Raw genomic sequence first — 15,792 nt, 5'->3', positions numbered from 1 at the left:
ACATATATATTGCGTATAAAATTATTGCACTTCTGAGAAAGAAAGATTATTGCACATTGTGTTTTGTGTAGTCAAGCGTCTTTATTGCAACTGGCCCGTGGCTGATTGTGACACGATTGTGTCAACTGTTTCTCATTTAACGGGACTATGGCCCTGCTGCAGAAACTATATATATACTGTTCTGTGTATTTTGTAATGAGCATATGCTTTTTTATGCTTTCTTCAGGTTCATGGAATAAAATATGAATCTATAATCAAAGTAAAGTTGCAGCTTGAGGCCAGCATGCATCATAGATATAATAATATGAAGCATAACACACTGTAGTGTAACTTCATGCATAAAAGCAGCCTTTTAAATAAAGTTACAGGATTTTTTTTAGCTTCTGCAGTGAAGTTAGAAGAAAAGAAAAAGAGACTTCACCGCAAACAAATGAGGTCGTGTCCGGGTGAACGCACTCATGTTGAACGTGGTCTGAGTTTAGCGAGGCTCTTACCTGCAGAGATCAGGAGGTGTGTGCATATATGACTTATTTAATTCGGATTGCATAATACGTAATAAAACATATACTGTGCATGCATACTGACCAACAGTGCCACATACCCTCTGCCTCTGCCGCTTGTCTTCTGTTTTTTTTACCCCAAACTTTATTGAAAGAGCAAACAAACAAATAAATAATTCAGTCATACTAGTTCACATTGTACAATAGTGACATAGCAGCAGCATAGTTACATGGAAAATATCTAATCTGATGTTGGGAATGGACATTGTGACCTAACACTCAGTGCACAGTAACTTGATGACAGATTAGTAAGGTTTATTTATTTGTTATTCATTTATTTTTATTTATTTATTTTTGTTGTTTATATTTTCATGTCTGTATTTATTTTAGTGTTTGTTTGTCTTTGTCCTTTTCAGTATTTTTTAAGTCTGTGCTATTGTTTTCTGTGCTGCCAATTGTTTGGGATGTTCGAGATGTTGTAACTCAAAAACCAATAAAGACATGTTTAAAAAAAGAAATTAAAAAATAAATAAATAAAAATAAAACTTGTAGACTTGTAATCTTACATATAAATAAAGTTCTAGTTATAACTGTTGTGTTACTGGTTGAAAATATCCGCATGAATATTCATTATAGATAGACATTAAATTAGGAGACTTAAAATAATATTCAACTTCAATTAAAAACAGCTTAAATGATGGTGATTAATCTTATAATTTACATTTATGGATGTGAAATATTCCCTAATAAAATATAGGGGTCGACAATAATACATAGTTTATTTTCTTTGTATTTAAAATAAGTAATAATGTTTTTTTCCACTCGATGTTGATTTTATGTTTTATGTTTTATGTTTTGTTTTACAGCGTGCAGCGTGCGTGCACACGTCATGAAACGTCATCACGTCACGTCGCGGCGCTCCCCGCAGTCTCAGGCTGCAGACAGTGACCGCGTCAGTCTGCTGATCTCTGCAGGTAAGAGCCTCGCTAAACTCAGACCACGCTCAGCATGAGTGCGCTCACCGGGCCGCGACCTCGTTTGTTTGCGGTGAAGTCGCTAAACGAACGTTACAGTAACGTTTCGTCCAGTTTTCGTTACAGTTACTGCAGCTCTTTTTCTTTTTTTCTTCACTGCAAAATCTAAAAAATCCACAAAACAACTCATATCAGCTGATCGCTGACAACAAGTCAACACATTTAAGATGCAGCAGTGGTGAAATACGCATGTGGCGAGTTGCATAATTGGGTTAGAAGCATGTTTGTTATGTAACTTATGTAACTGCCGTCATATCGGTCATGTGCAAAATCTGTAACTTTATTTAAAAGGCTGTTTTTATGCATGAAGTTACACCACAGTGTGTTATGCATCATATTATTATATCTATGATGCATGCTGGCCTCAAGCTGCAACTTTACTTTGATTATAGATTCATATTTTATTCCATTGCCTTCAGAGGAGCCACATATTGGTTATGTGCAAAAGCTGTAACTTTATTTAAAAGGCTGTTTTTATGCATGAAGTTACACTACAGTGTGTTATGCATCATATTATTATATCTATGATGCACGCTGGCCTCAAGCTGCAACTTTACTTTGATTATAGATTCATATTTTATTCCATAAACCTGAAGAAAGCATAAAAAAAACATATGCCTATTACAAAATACACAGAAGAGTATATCCAGAACCAAAAATGTTTGACATTTCTCCTTAACGAATCACCTGTCTTATGTCTTAATGAATCAATCATTAATTCACGGTTTCAGGGCCACACTGTATGGATCTGTCCTCGGTCATCTGACTCCTTTTACTGCTCCTGAGTCCTTTTTTACACAATCTAGGCCACATCTGTAATGTTTAACTCTGTCCACAAACCGTAGGGGCAGTTTAGAGGACGAGAAGGCCGCCATGGTGCTGAACCCTGTCATTTCCAAGCTCGCCGGTAAGCTGGTCGTGCTGGCCAGTGCTTCTCCTCGGAGGCTGGAGATTCTCCGTAACGCGGTACGTCTCCCGTCTGACGACGGCTGTGAATTTTGTCTGAATGGGAACACATCAAGCTGTATGTATTGTAATAGTAGCTGTATCTGTCTGCTGTATTCTTCTATGATGTAACTGGTATATCCAGGGGTGCCGTATAGGGGGGAAAAGTTAGGACAACCATCATCATTGAGTATATATATTTCAAATATAATAATGAAATGAATTATCTTTTTGTTTTTACGTGTTTTGGGCAGTAAAAGTTAAATAAAAAATAGATTTTAGCACATTTTTACTGTGGCTTTTATTCTGGCATCAAATAGTGAACTGCACTGCAGACTGTATGCAGACTTACATGCATGTACAAATCACCAGCAGTAAATATTGTGCTAGTACTAGTATTGAACTACAAGACGCAAAACAGCTGCAAGCCTTTGATTAGAGTTCTGTAAAGCTTTTGATGGGGACAGCAGCTGCACAGAGGGGCCCAGTTTGATTTTTATTGTCATGGGGCCCTGAGTACATCAGACAAGCTTGTGCAGTCCTAACAGGAAGTTTGAGAAACTTTGGGGTTGAATGAAATGATTTGTCAATCCGATGATAATTGTGTCAATAGTAATGAACATGATGACGAGTATTTTATTCATAATCGGACTGATAAATAAGCAGGGCTGATGTATTAGCTAATATTAGTTAATTTTGTTACGGGAATTTTAAAGAAAAACCCTTAAATAAGGAGGATCGGATTCAAAACATCAAAGTTTAAGTTGAATTTATTGTTCTTGTACAAGAGGAGCGTTAACAGTTGGTTCTTATACATTTTCCTGAAGATGGGCTGTCTCAACCCCTGCAAATTGTTGGTCAATTTGCATATAATGCATTTAAACAGTTTTCTTCAACATATCCCCTAATGAGTAGCCAGTATGTCCCCAATCTAGATGTCACCTCTCTGACCTGTCCCTAGGCCTCATTCTGTTTAACCTGAACTTTACCTTACCCTGCCAGTCTCAGGAAAACAGCAATAAAGGGAAGTGCCCTCAGGATATGTAATATAAGAACAAACATCGTATAAGTTAAAACATCTAACTAGCTGTGTGACCCTGATTTTTATGACAAATTTTACATCTAAAAGCAACAATAAATTGCGGTTTAGGAGATGTGTCGGAGGCCGTTTAGAAACACTGTTGCTGTCCGACATGTCGTCCGTAAGAGAGAGCATTGACAAGTACAAAGTAAACGTGTATATTATACATCTGTGTAAAAAGACGATTCAAATATTAATATCTTTTCCCCCCCTCTTTACGTCTCAGGGCTTACGGTTCGAGGTGGTGCCGCCCCCTCTTTACGTCTCAGGGCTTACGGTTCGAGGTGGTGCCGTCCTGGTTCAAAGAAACTCTCGACAAGAGCCTTTTCAAAGCGCCTCACGAGTACGCCGTGGAGACAGCCAAACAGAAAGCCCTGGAGGTGGCCAGGAGGATGCCCTTTGTGAGCAAAGCTCCTTTCTGCATGACAGCAAACAGTTCATATTCATGACGCTGAATGATAAAATCGATAACACGTGTTCATTTTGCTTTAGAAACACCTGAAGACTCCAGACATAGTAATCGGAGCAGACACTATAGTGGTAAGAGGAGGACGTGGCGTGACAGGATTTTATCTGCTTACTCTCTTTTTTTTTGAATATTCTGGTTATTGTTTTTCATTTCCACAGGCCGTGGACGGCATGATTCTGGAGAAGCCAGTAGATAAACATGACGCTTACAGGATGCTGTCAAGGTCAGTGTGATTTCCATCGTTTCTGAAACAGAATCACAGTCTTATCTTCTTCACTCCTTCACCTTGTTGCTCTCTTCCAGCCTGAGTGGAAAATCGCACAGTGTCTTCACTGGCGTGGCTATCGTCCTCTGCCACGAGAAAGAAAGTAAGTCACGTCTGAATGATGCTTGTATTTTCTATTTCTTAAAAGTCCAGCGAGATGATTACGATTACCGCAATGTTAAAGTCTAAACCTCCCTGTTCCCTAGATGACGAGGTGGATTACCAGTTGTTTGACTTCTACGAAGAAACAAAGGTGAAGTTTGCTGATCTCTCAGAGAACATGCTGTGGGAGTACATCAATAGCGGTGAACCCATGTGAGTGTCAGCGTTTGAACTTTCACCCGTACTATAATAGCTATTGATTCCTCTTGGTGTAGTAACCTAACCCTGAATCTGAGTGCACTGAGGTCATTTCAGTGGATGTGGAGCCTGTTGCTTTCTGGACTTTGATGCCTCGATGCATTTGTATTTTTTTATCCAGCTGTGTTTGCCTTGTCCTGTTTGACAGGGATTGTGTCCACAAGAAATAAAATCGTGGCTTGGGTCAGCAGGAGTGTAAAATCTATATCATTACAAGTATAACGCCTTTTGTTTATGTATTAATCTGTGTGTATTATTGCTGTTAAAGTGAAATATTTGCGTCTGTGTGTGTGTGTGTCAGGGACAAGGCCGGTGGCTACGGTATCCAGGCTCTGGGAGGCATGCTTGTCGAATACGTTCATGGAGACTTCCTCAATGTTGTGGGTTTCCCTCTCAACCACTTCTGCAAACAACTGGACCTGATTTACAACCATGGCGCTTTTTCCTCAGAACAGGAAACTTCACCTGGCAGCGCGAGCCACAACGGCACGCACGCCTCACCAACGATACTAACCCAGTCCTCGCCCAACGCGCCGGCTCAGTCCAGCCACAGTAACGGCTCCTCAGCCAAACACAACCCGTCTGCCAGCCAAACACACCACACCCAGAGCAGCCCCTCAGCCAGTCCCGTCCATAAGGTTCGCTTCTTCCCACGCCGCAAGCACAATTACACTTTTGTCGTTATTTATAACTAACAGTCTGCCCCCGTAGGTGAAAAAGAACGGCGGTGAAAGTAAAGTGGGTGAAAGTTCTTGGACGCTGGTCAACAGCCTGTCTAAACATACGGACGACAGACAGGCTGAGGTCATAGACTCTAAGAACGCAGCGTTACTGATGACCAGCAGAGGGCCGGCGATGGAGCTCAATGTGACAGAACACAAGGGCGGTGAGCCCAGAAAAGAGGACCTGCAGCGAATCACTGAACTGATGGACGGATTCAAAGCCTCAAAGGTAGCTGGAGTTAAAACTGAGTATGTGCTGTGATAATCATTTGTGGCTTTTGTGCTGAGAGTTTGCACAGGAAAACAGCTCAATAAATAAATAAATAATTATTATTCTCTACGAGCATTTCTAAAGCTCAAAAACCAAAGTGTGAACACGTTGTGGTTTCACATAGTATGTGCAAGACGATTTTGTACACGGTGCAGTAGCTTCTTGGAAACTTATCTGGTTTCCTGACAACCTCACGGTGACCACAAGACTCCTGGATGCAGAGTAAACAAACAACAACGTTTTAATTAGTGAGCTTTAGAGGGCTTGATTCATGCTTTAACGAGCAGGATGGTGTTGATCTGCTCGTCTTACTCTCAAAGCAAGAAAGTAAATAAGCATATGTCGCAAAATGTTGATGTTAAAAATAGTTTTCTGTTCTGTTCTGTAATGTACTTGCACGCAGCAGACTGCAGTCTGAAATCACATATCACCATTTCATGTTCCAGGCGCTATTTACGGCATCCAAGATGTGTGTGTTTGACCTGCTGCAAAGCAGACCGGGGCTGAACGCAGCGCAGGTGGCTGAGGAGATCAAAGCCTCTGTGAAGGGGACCGAATGCCTGCTGGAAGCCTGCGTGTCTCTGGGACTGCTGAAGAGCAAAGAGAGGAGTTAGTCAGCGCTCATCTGTGTCGATCTGTCACACCATAAAGAGGTATACTTGGAATTAAACTCACATTTTAATTTTCTCAGAATGCCAGAAGCCGGTGTACGAGAACGCGGGTCTGGCGTCGCGTTTTCTGCTGTCGGACGCTCCGTTTTCGCTGCAGGGCTACATTCAGCACTGTGACAAAACAGTGTGGCCTCTTTTCTCCCACCTCGAGGACGCCGTGCGGGAGGGAAGCAACCAGCACGAGAAGGCTTTCGGCAAGAAATCAAAGGACGTGTTTCAGGTGATTATCGGCCTCAGATAAGTATATTTTAGAGCTGTTATTTCCTTTTTGCTCATCGACGTCATCTGTTTGTGTTTAAAGGACACCTTCTACAACAGTCTAGACGTCAAACTGAGATTCATGAACGCCATGCACAGCATCGCTAAAGTCACAGGAACAGCTGTCGCGACGGCCTTTGACCTCTCCAGCTTTAAAACTGCGTGTGACCTCGGAGGTGAGGAGAGAACTTCAAATCTTAAGATTTGTGTTCTTCTGTAATAAACCATCATCTTTTTCTTTTGTTTTGTTTTTTTATAGGATGCACCGGTGCCATGGCCTACGAGTTCACAAAATCCTATCCTGGGTTGTCTGTGACAGTGTTCGACTTGCCGGCTGTTGTCGAGATGAGCGAACACTTCCATCCTCTGCGCACAGACAACAGGGTGTCGTTTGTAGCAGGTTCGTTTGTGTATCTGACAAACAAGTCGACTAATTAATTTATTCTGTGGGTCTTGTGATCATAACTCACGGCTTTGTCTTCTCTGTATGAACAGGAGACTTCTTTAAAGATGACTTGCCCAAAGCGGACTTGTACATCCTGGCGAGAATTCTCCACGACTGGCCCGATGAGAAGGTGCATGTTCTGCTGAGTAAAGTCGCGGATGCGTGCACACCAGGTAAAAATTCTCACAGCTGTTTCAGCTGTTTTCATCAACTGATGTCTGCATTTTTTCATTTCGCGTAGCGACTTGTCTCACTGATTAGTTTCCACGTTTGGATAAAATCTGCGGCTGATTTAATTTAGCATCAGTGAGAATCCGCAGACTCAGTGGGACTTGGTCGAGAACTGCGCTGCTGTAACGTTATTGTTCATCTGATGTAAAAGATAAAAAAATGGTTGCACCATTGTGGCATTCAGAACAAAACTCTGCAAGAACTTCAAAGCCAAGCCTTAAAAGACAGCGTAGATGCTGGTTTTGTTTCCTCCCTTGTTCTTCTCGATTTTTTAATCTTTGCCTTAAGCAAAGAAAAGCAAGGTGATAAGGAACTACAAAACCGCCGCTAAACGTCTCTGAAGCATGCATACGGATCATGCACTGACACTGTTGTGCTAGGCTGTGGACTCCTGCTAAGCGAGATCTTCCTGGACGAAGACAGAGGGGGCCCGAGTCGTGGGCTGCTCCAGGCCCTCAGCATGAGCGACGGGAAGCAGAGGAGCGCCTCAGAGTACAGCCTGCTTTTGGAGAGCCACGGTTTCATAACGGCACATATCAGACACACAGACAACCTCCTGGATGCTATGCTCTGCATCAAAGCGTGACTGACAACATCCTCGATGTGTAGAAGGTCTCTATATCTGATGTACTATACACTGTAGATAGCCTTTTCCAAAACGAGGTCAGGTTTTTATGACCAAGCGTCTTTTGTCTTTAAATAATTGAAGTGGAAAAAATAGTTTTTTGTACATGTGTCATTGGATATTTTATATCTTCTATACACTAACATCTTAATCTCTTCCGTTGGGTCTCAGGATGTGCGGTGCTCATAGCAGAGACCATGTTGGACGGACGGACACCTTACTCTGCTCTGCAGTCTCTGAACATGCTTGCACAGACTGAGGGCACAGAGAGGACAGAGAGCCAGTACGCGGACCTGCTGAGCAAACACGGATTTGGGAACACGCGTGTGGTTCACACTACGAACTTCCTTGATGCATTTATTGGCATTAAACTATAGCATATGAATCGTGCACACAGATCCTAATCCTAATCCTAATTTATTTTTGATTATGACGGATGGTCTGTGTTCAGTTTTTTGGCATTTTGATTGGCCGTGGAAGAAATAGAAGTAATTCTACTGTAATAATCAAAAAATTGTGATTCATTAAAGGTCCAGTTTGTAAACTTTAGGGGATCTAGTTGCAGAATATGGCAGGAATGGAATATAATATATATTCTATTGGTCACCAAAAATTGTGATTTCTTTCCTTTGAATAAGTCCTTTTATAGTTAGAGAAGGAGTGGGTCCTCTTCCATGGAGTCTGTCATGTTTCATATTTCCACAGTGGACAAATCAATCCTTTGCAATCCTTCACACTGGACCATGTCTGCTAAAGGTGTAGCAGTTTTATGTACTGTGGTGTGGTTAAATTATTATTATAGCTTTTATTATTATGCAGTTTACCGTGACAACAAACCATAACAATAACTGAACTGATGAGTAACAGTGCTGCGTAGTGCGATGTGATAAGAGAAGCCTGCGTGTGAGTGTTTCAATCAGCAACATCAGCAGCATCAGCAGCATCCGGCTGTGGTGCAGTTCCACCGTAACTGCGCTTCAGCTTATCATATCTTATTTGTTATGAGTAAAATAAATCTTTCTGTGATTGCTCGGTGGGGAGCATTCTCATTCCAAAAAAGAAACACTCACACCTCAGTCAGCTGGGTGACGTCCGGAGCTGGACAGTGCATCCTTCCTCTCTTTAAAACACTCTGAAGTGCCATGTCGCGATGATGCAATGCGGATGCAACGTGGCGAGGACGGTGATTAAAGGAGAAATAATAAAATCTATGCAGCGTTACAGATGTCATTTTTGTACAGCAGACTCCCCAGCGGACATGACTTCACATTTACTTCAACTTTATAGGAGGCTGGAGGGAGACTGCCAGTGATGAGGGGTGGCTGAGCCTTCTTCAGTCAAACACACTGCAGCATGGGTGGAGCTTTAGTCCTGCTCTCGGATTCAGGACATTTTCTAAGTTGCCCTCACAAAACCCAACACGTGTTATTTAAGCTTCCTAACCGATGTACAAATCCATCAAAGCACATCGTGTATTATTACCCTATGTGGTCTGTCTGACCATAATTGCAAAGAATGATCAAACCCTGAGCACTTATCCCCTGACGTTAACCAAAACCGCAGTGGGGGAGAAAATGCGTGTCATTGTTGTACTCGCAGTAGACGCAGCTCACCTCCTCAGTGAGATCTGATACTCTGAAATGTTTAGTTTGCAAGTTGAAAGAGCTGCACGGTGCTTTCCCTCCTTGCTGTGTCAGTGAATCTCCTCAAGATGGCATCACAAACCTGCAGAAACCCCCCTCCAGACACACAAGACTTCCCCTGTTTTGTTAAACTGCTGTCTTAATTATTTCCAGTGGTGGTTTAGGTGTGCACTGTAGATATCACATGAACATTACGTAGAGTGCGAGCTCTCAAGACGAAGATTTATGTTACCGAGTTTGGAAATTAATTTGCGCTCTATCTGCATGGTTGAGTGGGATAATCTGACGCCACCCTTCCATTCTTTACACCTCTGGGATTTCAGCTCAGCCAAAACAGCTGATAGGAATGTTGGAATATATCTGGCCAGGATAAATAGCTCTTATTCTTTGTGACACTGAAAGCGTATCCGGATTTCTCTTCATTTTGGATCCCATCTCTAAGTATTTTCCTAGAAGGGTAATGAGGGTGGTCATGTTATTCAGGGCCATTTTCTTGTCAGTCCGGGCTCAGGCTCTCTGTGACATCTAACTGATTTCCATTACTCAGATTTTTGTTCTTTCGACGAGGAGAGACAAGGGGAGGGTGGACTGAAAGTTCAAATATGACACAGAGTGTAAATCACACAGGGTCTGTTTTATTGTGAACACGCACATCAGAAAACCTTTCCTGCAACATAGATCGTGAAAGCCTGTATCGATTCAATAAATCCAAATCTTTCATACAATAGTGATCAGGTTTTTTTTTTGTTTGTTTTAAAGACAGCTATCTTCGAATTGTTGCAGCAGCAGCAGGAGGAGAAGGGCAGGCTTGTGAAACACACACACACACACATGAGCGTCACAAATCAAACAGCAGAGTCTGTGTTCCCTTAAAACATGATGAAGCATTTCCATGAAAGGATTTGCATATCCGTTCAGTTCCAGTGTCCCATCTGCACCCGCTCACCCTCGAACGCCTTGACTTTTTTTTTGTGTACGAGCATCGACGGCAACAAGCCTCGGCTCGTCTAATGAAAACCATTCAAGTCAATCAGGTTTACCAGAGACCAAAGGCCAGTGTAATTTGGGAAAATTGCTGAAACTCCAAAGTAATCTTCTGTAATGTGATCTTGCCTATTGAACACTGGCTGTACTGTACGTGTCGGATAAGAGCTCAGTCATTTTCTTCAAATGCAGTCTTGACAAGCAGCATGGATATCCACCTGCAAGTAATCATCATTCTAGTGTTAAGTGCTTTGATATTAAAATGACTGATTTAAGACCATTTGCTGCTCGTAGATAGCGATTCAAAAACACTTCCACATGTTGATAGTGAGGATAAGCTGGGTTTGTGAACCGGGGCGGACTGAGCGTTGTGTTCAGACAGTATAGAAACACAACGTGGCTTCAGCAGAGGGGGCAGACCGTGCGTTTAACGGGGAATGACATAATCGAAGCCGGTTAAATAACAATGAGTGTAAAGATTTAGAACGTGGATCACTTTGAAACGTAAACTTGCACTTGAGTGAAGTTGCATGCCATTTCTAGTCTAGTGTAACCACACGGGGGCAACATTGGCTAAAGAAAACCTCCATCCAGATGCTGATTTGATCCAAGTTCTATTGTTTGTTGACACTGGTGTCAAAAGTGACAGGAGAGGACGGAGCGTTCCACGACTCGGACATTTGAAAATGTGCAAATATCCATGTCAGACTTTTGTGTTACCTTAGTTGTGAAATAAATAAGCATCACTGTTTATACCCAAAGCATCTCTGTGACTTTGGGGAAGGATACACACAATGCGAACGCTTTGCACGCAGAATAACAAACACTCTGCAATCAGTCAGCTTCTTTTTTTTTCTTTTTCCCGAGCTGCCTCTCAAACTGAACTCATGCTCGGGCACCTGTTTCAAAGAACAGGCTTGTTTATCAAAGGCCTCCTCTGTCAACAAACAGAATAAGCGCGATGATGATGGCTGGCTCCTCAAACCCACATCTGATTTCAGCAAATGTTGCAGTTGTTCAAAGTGAGTTGTGCTTCATTGATTTGTTTCAAGGCAGAGGAAAAATAACCTCGGGGCTTCTACCAGTTAGAAATAACAATGGAGTCCTTCTCTTGCTGTTTGTAGTTTGTGTTTTTTTTTGTTTTTTTTTTGGCCTCACATCAGTGCTGGAACATGGAGGGATTTTCACCGCCGATTCAAACTGCTGGTGCAAACGAGTGAAGGGGAGGATTCATGTTTGCGTTTGAAAACACAGAATTAAAGTCATTGTTCTGTAATATTATAGCAGTGATTTTAAATGGATTTATGTCCGCGCTTGTTTGCGGTGCCTCGTTTGATTGAAATATTCCTTCATTTGTTTGATTCGATCTGATTTAAAGGGAAAGGTTCCACATTTTGGGAAATATGTTTGTTTGCAGGCGTGAAGCCGGAGGTTATGAGCTTAGCTTAGCATAAAGTTTAGAAGCAGGGGCAGCCTGGCTCCATCTCAGGTTAGTCTGTTTCTTCTTGTTTCAAATGATGACTTGAATCACAAGATACTTTAATACATACTGTTCAGTTGTATTAACTTAACCTGTAACTCTGGTATACTAACACTTATTAACAAAAAGTAGTGCCATGTTCCTATTTATTATCCTAAACATTTGATTACATATAGAAATAACAGTCAGCACCTCTAAAGCTCTTATCATCTAACTTTTTTTGCAAGAAATGTTTCTTAAAATGTTGAACTATTCCTTTAAAGAAACTAATAAAACATAAATGTCTGCTTTGTGTTATCTGATTGCTCCCAACTTTTACTCCTTTTGACCAAATCCAGCAATCTGTGAACACCAGCCGTAAAATAACGAACGCACCGCCGCTCAGCTCGCAATTAGAACCCGTTTGGCCCCTCACTAAAAGTCTCATTAACATATGGAAATATTTGTTGCGGTCAAATACTGAGAGGCCGTCTCCCGCTCTTCCTGTCTCCATGTGATGTGTGAGGTGTCACTCAGAGATACAGTAGGGGAGGAGACTCTCTGTGCTGAAATGGTTGGTGACAGGGCTTTCATCCGACCCACTGAGGGCTCTTTGTTGTTATTTTTGGGATCTCTCATGGGTGCAATCTGAGAGAGCAGCAGACAGACGGGTCTCATCTCTGTACCAGAGCTCACACACACACACACACACACAAGCAGGAATGCACACGCACACACTAACCTGCATATCCCCAAAAAAAAAAGAAATTTAATGACATGCTGACTGTCATGTCAATCAAATTGGCTGTTTTTCTGGAGGTATGTGCACGCATGGAAAATCCATTAATTCTCAGTAATTAAGACACAAGTGGAAGATTTCAAAACAGAGGAATTATTTGTTCCTCGTGCTGTAATATCATTTTGTATGGAAGGTAATTAAAATAATTACAGTATTGTGAGATAATAAGTCACAATTTCCGATGATATAAACAGAAAATAAGTCAGATTTGAACCTACTGCTTCATAGATTTCATTTTTTTAAGGATCAGTAAATCAAAATGTGACTTTTCTTAGAAGTTCAACTCAATATCAGATCTTCTTTCAATCACATATAACTTTTAATAATTTTGTTCTTTTCATAGTCTTTTTCATAGTTCTTATCCTTAGTGTTAGTCACTTTTATTTTTTATTATTCTCTTTGCCCTGGTTTTAAAGATATCTGGATAATCAACAAAATGTCAATTTTACAGATTTTTATAAGATTTTAGAAATATTATTAACACAGTCTCTGGAAAAACATGTTGCTCTTGAGTCTAATATATGTTTTTCTTTTGGTCGTGAGATGGATCACGTCATATTTTAATACTTAAAAACACTAAACTGAATTCACCTCCATTGTGTTGGAGGTTAATCTTTCAAAAACTTGGTGCATGAAACCGAAATGATCTGCACGGCTGGAGCTGAGTGAGAAATTCTGCTTATTGTAATTTAGGTAACTAACCCTTCAAAGAACTCAAACCTGAAATAAACATAAGCATGTTCCTCGCCACAGTTGTGTGTTTGATAAAGACGCTGCATGAATGGAAATGAAAGTCTCCGGTTAACAGCTTAAGTCTATTTGATTTCACATTTCAAACAGTAACAATAATCATAACCTCCGACGGCGTAAGATGCAAAACAAATGTTTAGCCTATCAATGGCTTGTGCCGATAAGATATTTATGGGGTTGACAAACGCGTCTTTGTGTCTGTCTTGTTGTCTGTTATCATGAGTTGAAGGTGCTTCTGCAGTGGCCTCTGACACAGATCACAGGCAGCTGCTGTTTAAAACAAGTGAGGAGATATATTCCTCTGACTGTGCGATGATAACCCTTGCTCTTAACCCCCTCCAGCAGCAGTTCATCCTCCAAACAATAACAATCAATTCCCTCCACATCTGACAGAGCCGGAGAACAACTTATAAATGATATGCATCTCCTGCTGGTCCCATGGCAACCGCCTTGACTTTATTGTTGCGTTTCTTTGATCCCGCCAAGCTTTGATTCATTTCTCTTTCACCCTTTTAGCTAAACATATCATGTGAATTTGGAGCTTTGTTCCTGACAGTCCCCGTCTTACCTCGCTCTCTCCACAGGCTCCTGACGCCTCCCAGAGGAGCCGCGGAGGAGGAGAGGAATTCCACTGGATTCAAAGACTTCTCCGGGTTTCTTTTGACTCTTCCCGCCTGCCTTGCCTTCCCTCAGCTCCTCGTGTTGACCTGCTCCTCGTGATCCCCTGCCAAACCATCTTCCTGGCCTGGGGGACTGCGGCCGTTATGTGTAAGCATACACATTACACGAGGAGGGTGGGGGGTTTATTCTAGACAAGTTCCACTAGTAGGTTCCTCTGCACGTCCAAGCCTTTGATTCGGTGAACGAGGAGAATAAACTTTGGCCTGATTCATTGGCCGTTTTTTCATCGGGCCTTGTTGATGGAGCCGTAGATAAGTTGCCAGGTTTCTTACAAAAACTGCAGCCGTGAGTTTATTCTTATATATTCCATTGAAAAATTCATTGCAGGCAGTCTTCAAAAGAGTGGGGCATTATATCTAAAGGACTTTCACCGTAATGAAAAATGAAAAGTGTGTGTTTTCTCAGTGCCGTCTGGTTTCAATCATGGCAATATCCTAAACATGACCAGTTTCTTGAATCAGCTACCCTCAGCTTGCCTCCCAGACGTTAGGCACTCATTATTCCAGTCAGGCCTCTCCGACAGCTACACAAAGTCCAACCTTTCCACCAGTAAAGCCCGGATAGAAGTCAGCCAGTCTCTTCGGCACTTCAGAATCACTTTGCAATTGCTGTTTCCATTGTTGTTGATGGTCCGGTCATTATTATGCAAGGATACGTAACCAGGTTAGTAAGATGTCTGTAAATTCACACACATCTAATATCTAGCTGTTAAGAGTAGTCATCAAACAGAAGAATGGATGTAATTCAGCCCTTATGCACTGATTATACCTGGATTAGCCCATATTTAAGAGGTCTATTCGAGTCTGTGAATAATAAGGCAGTGATCTGACTTTAAAGAGATCCCCTCCTGCTTTTATTATTGCATTATTACTCTATAATTCCCGCGCCTGTATTGGCGAGTTGGCAGCAGATGTGTAGAACAGGATACAGTGACCTATAAATGTGTCGGAGTAAAGAATATTGGGTCACACTTTATTTGAAACGTCCGAGAGGGTTTATAGTGTATTTGTAACATTTCAAGCTCTTACACTTCGCCTGTAGACGTTTAACAGATTATCCGCAGAGTTTATTTGACAATTTATGAACACGCCATAACTAAGAAGTTTCCGTTTGCCTAAACCTGATCAAACCATGACCACGATCGGAAAGTGGACGCTGAATCTCGACTAATAAGCTGCTGAGATGTTACAAACTCTGTCTCACTGAGCATCTACCTGAAGTTTCGACAGCCTTAATGTAAATGCTGAGGTGTTTCATACAGCTGTGTTTGTGCGCCTGTGCATGTATCCATGTTTAAAAGGAAACACGTCATGAAGGTGTTAAACAGCGTGAGACGTGAACCCCGGGCTCTGTCCTGCTTAAAAGGGATTTTTACACATCAATATATCATTTTAAAATACATTGTTTGGCATAATAACCATTAACAAATTAAACTACTGTACGCTCTATACGACTGCCCGCCTCTGTTTCATGCCAGATGCACTATTAAATCAGCACCACATTTCCCATAAACTTCACTACTAACTGCTGCGAAGAGGGCGTTTCCACTTGATGGAAGCCCTCGGGGATAATTCCAGCTATTAGAATCCAGACTTAACA

General features: G+C 41.6%; 1 protein-coding gene across 4 annotated transcripts; it reads left to right on the top strand.

Moving 5' to 3' along the window:
* Window positions 1–1,381: 1,381 nt before the first annotated feature.
* On the top strand, window positions 1,382–15,480 carry asmtl (acetylserotonin O-methyltransferase-like). 4 transcript variants are annotated; one of them, XM_027291051.1, is made up of 16 exons: window positions 1,382–1,474; window positions 2,380–2,500; window positions 3,830–3,961; window positions 4,053–4,100; window positions 4,188–4,252; window positions 4,333–4,397; window positions 4,501–4,609; window positions 4,956–5,292; window positions 5,366–5,605; window positions 6,094–6,256; window positions 6,339–6,538; window positions 6,620–6,752; window positions 6,836–6,976; window positions 7,072–7,194; window positions 7,633–7,864; window positions 8,049–8,188. In XM_027291051.1, the coding sequence occupies exons 2-15, from the start codon at window positions 2,408–2,410 to the stop codon at window positions 7,836–7,838; spliced, it is 2,055 nt and encodes a 684-aa protein (XP_027146852.1). In that variant the 5' UTR covers window positions 1,382–1,474; window positions 2,380–2,407; the 3' UTR covers window positions 7,839–7,864; window positions 8,049–8,188. The 4 variants fall into 4 exon arrangements, with proteins under 4 accessions (XP_027146852.1, XP_027146855.1, XP_027146854.1 ...); XM_027291052.1 differs by lacking the exon at window positions 1,382–1,474 and adding an exon at window positions 1,552–1,572; XM_027291054.1 differs by lacking the exons at window positions 7,633–7,864; window positions 8,049–8,188 and adding an exon at window positions 14,097–15,480.
* The last annotated feature ends 312 nt before the right edge of the window (window positions 15,481–15,792 follow it).

Source organism: Larimichthys crocea, chromosome XVIII (assembly GCF_000972845.2).
Source record: "Larimichthys crocea isolate SSNF chromosome XVIII, L_crocea_2.0, whole genome shotgun sequence".
In the NCBI taxonomy this organism is placed as follows: Eukaryota; Metazoa; Chordata; class Actinopteri; family Sciaenidae; genus Larimichthys; species Larimichthys crocea.
The sequence above is the reverse complement of the archived record's forward strand: the minus strand, read 5'-3'. Positions and strand labels throughout refer to the sequence as shown.

What these genes read in the sequence shown, in the direction of transcription:
- asmtl (XM_027291053.1), top strand. Translation starts at nt 2,408, where the DNA reads ATGGTGCTGAACCCTGTCATTTCCAAGCTCGCCGGTAAGCTGGTCGTG. An exon ending in GCTTACAGGATGCTGTCAAG is followed by an intron (nt 4,253 to 4,332) that starts GTCAGTGTGATT and finishes GCTCTCTTCCAG; the next exon opens with CCTGAGTGGAAAATCGCACA. An exon ending in AACTGCGTGTGACCTCGGAG is followed by an intron (nt 6,753 to 6,835) that starts GTGAGGAGAGAA and finishes GTTTTTTTATAG; the next exon opens with GATGCACCGGTGCCATGGCC.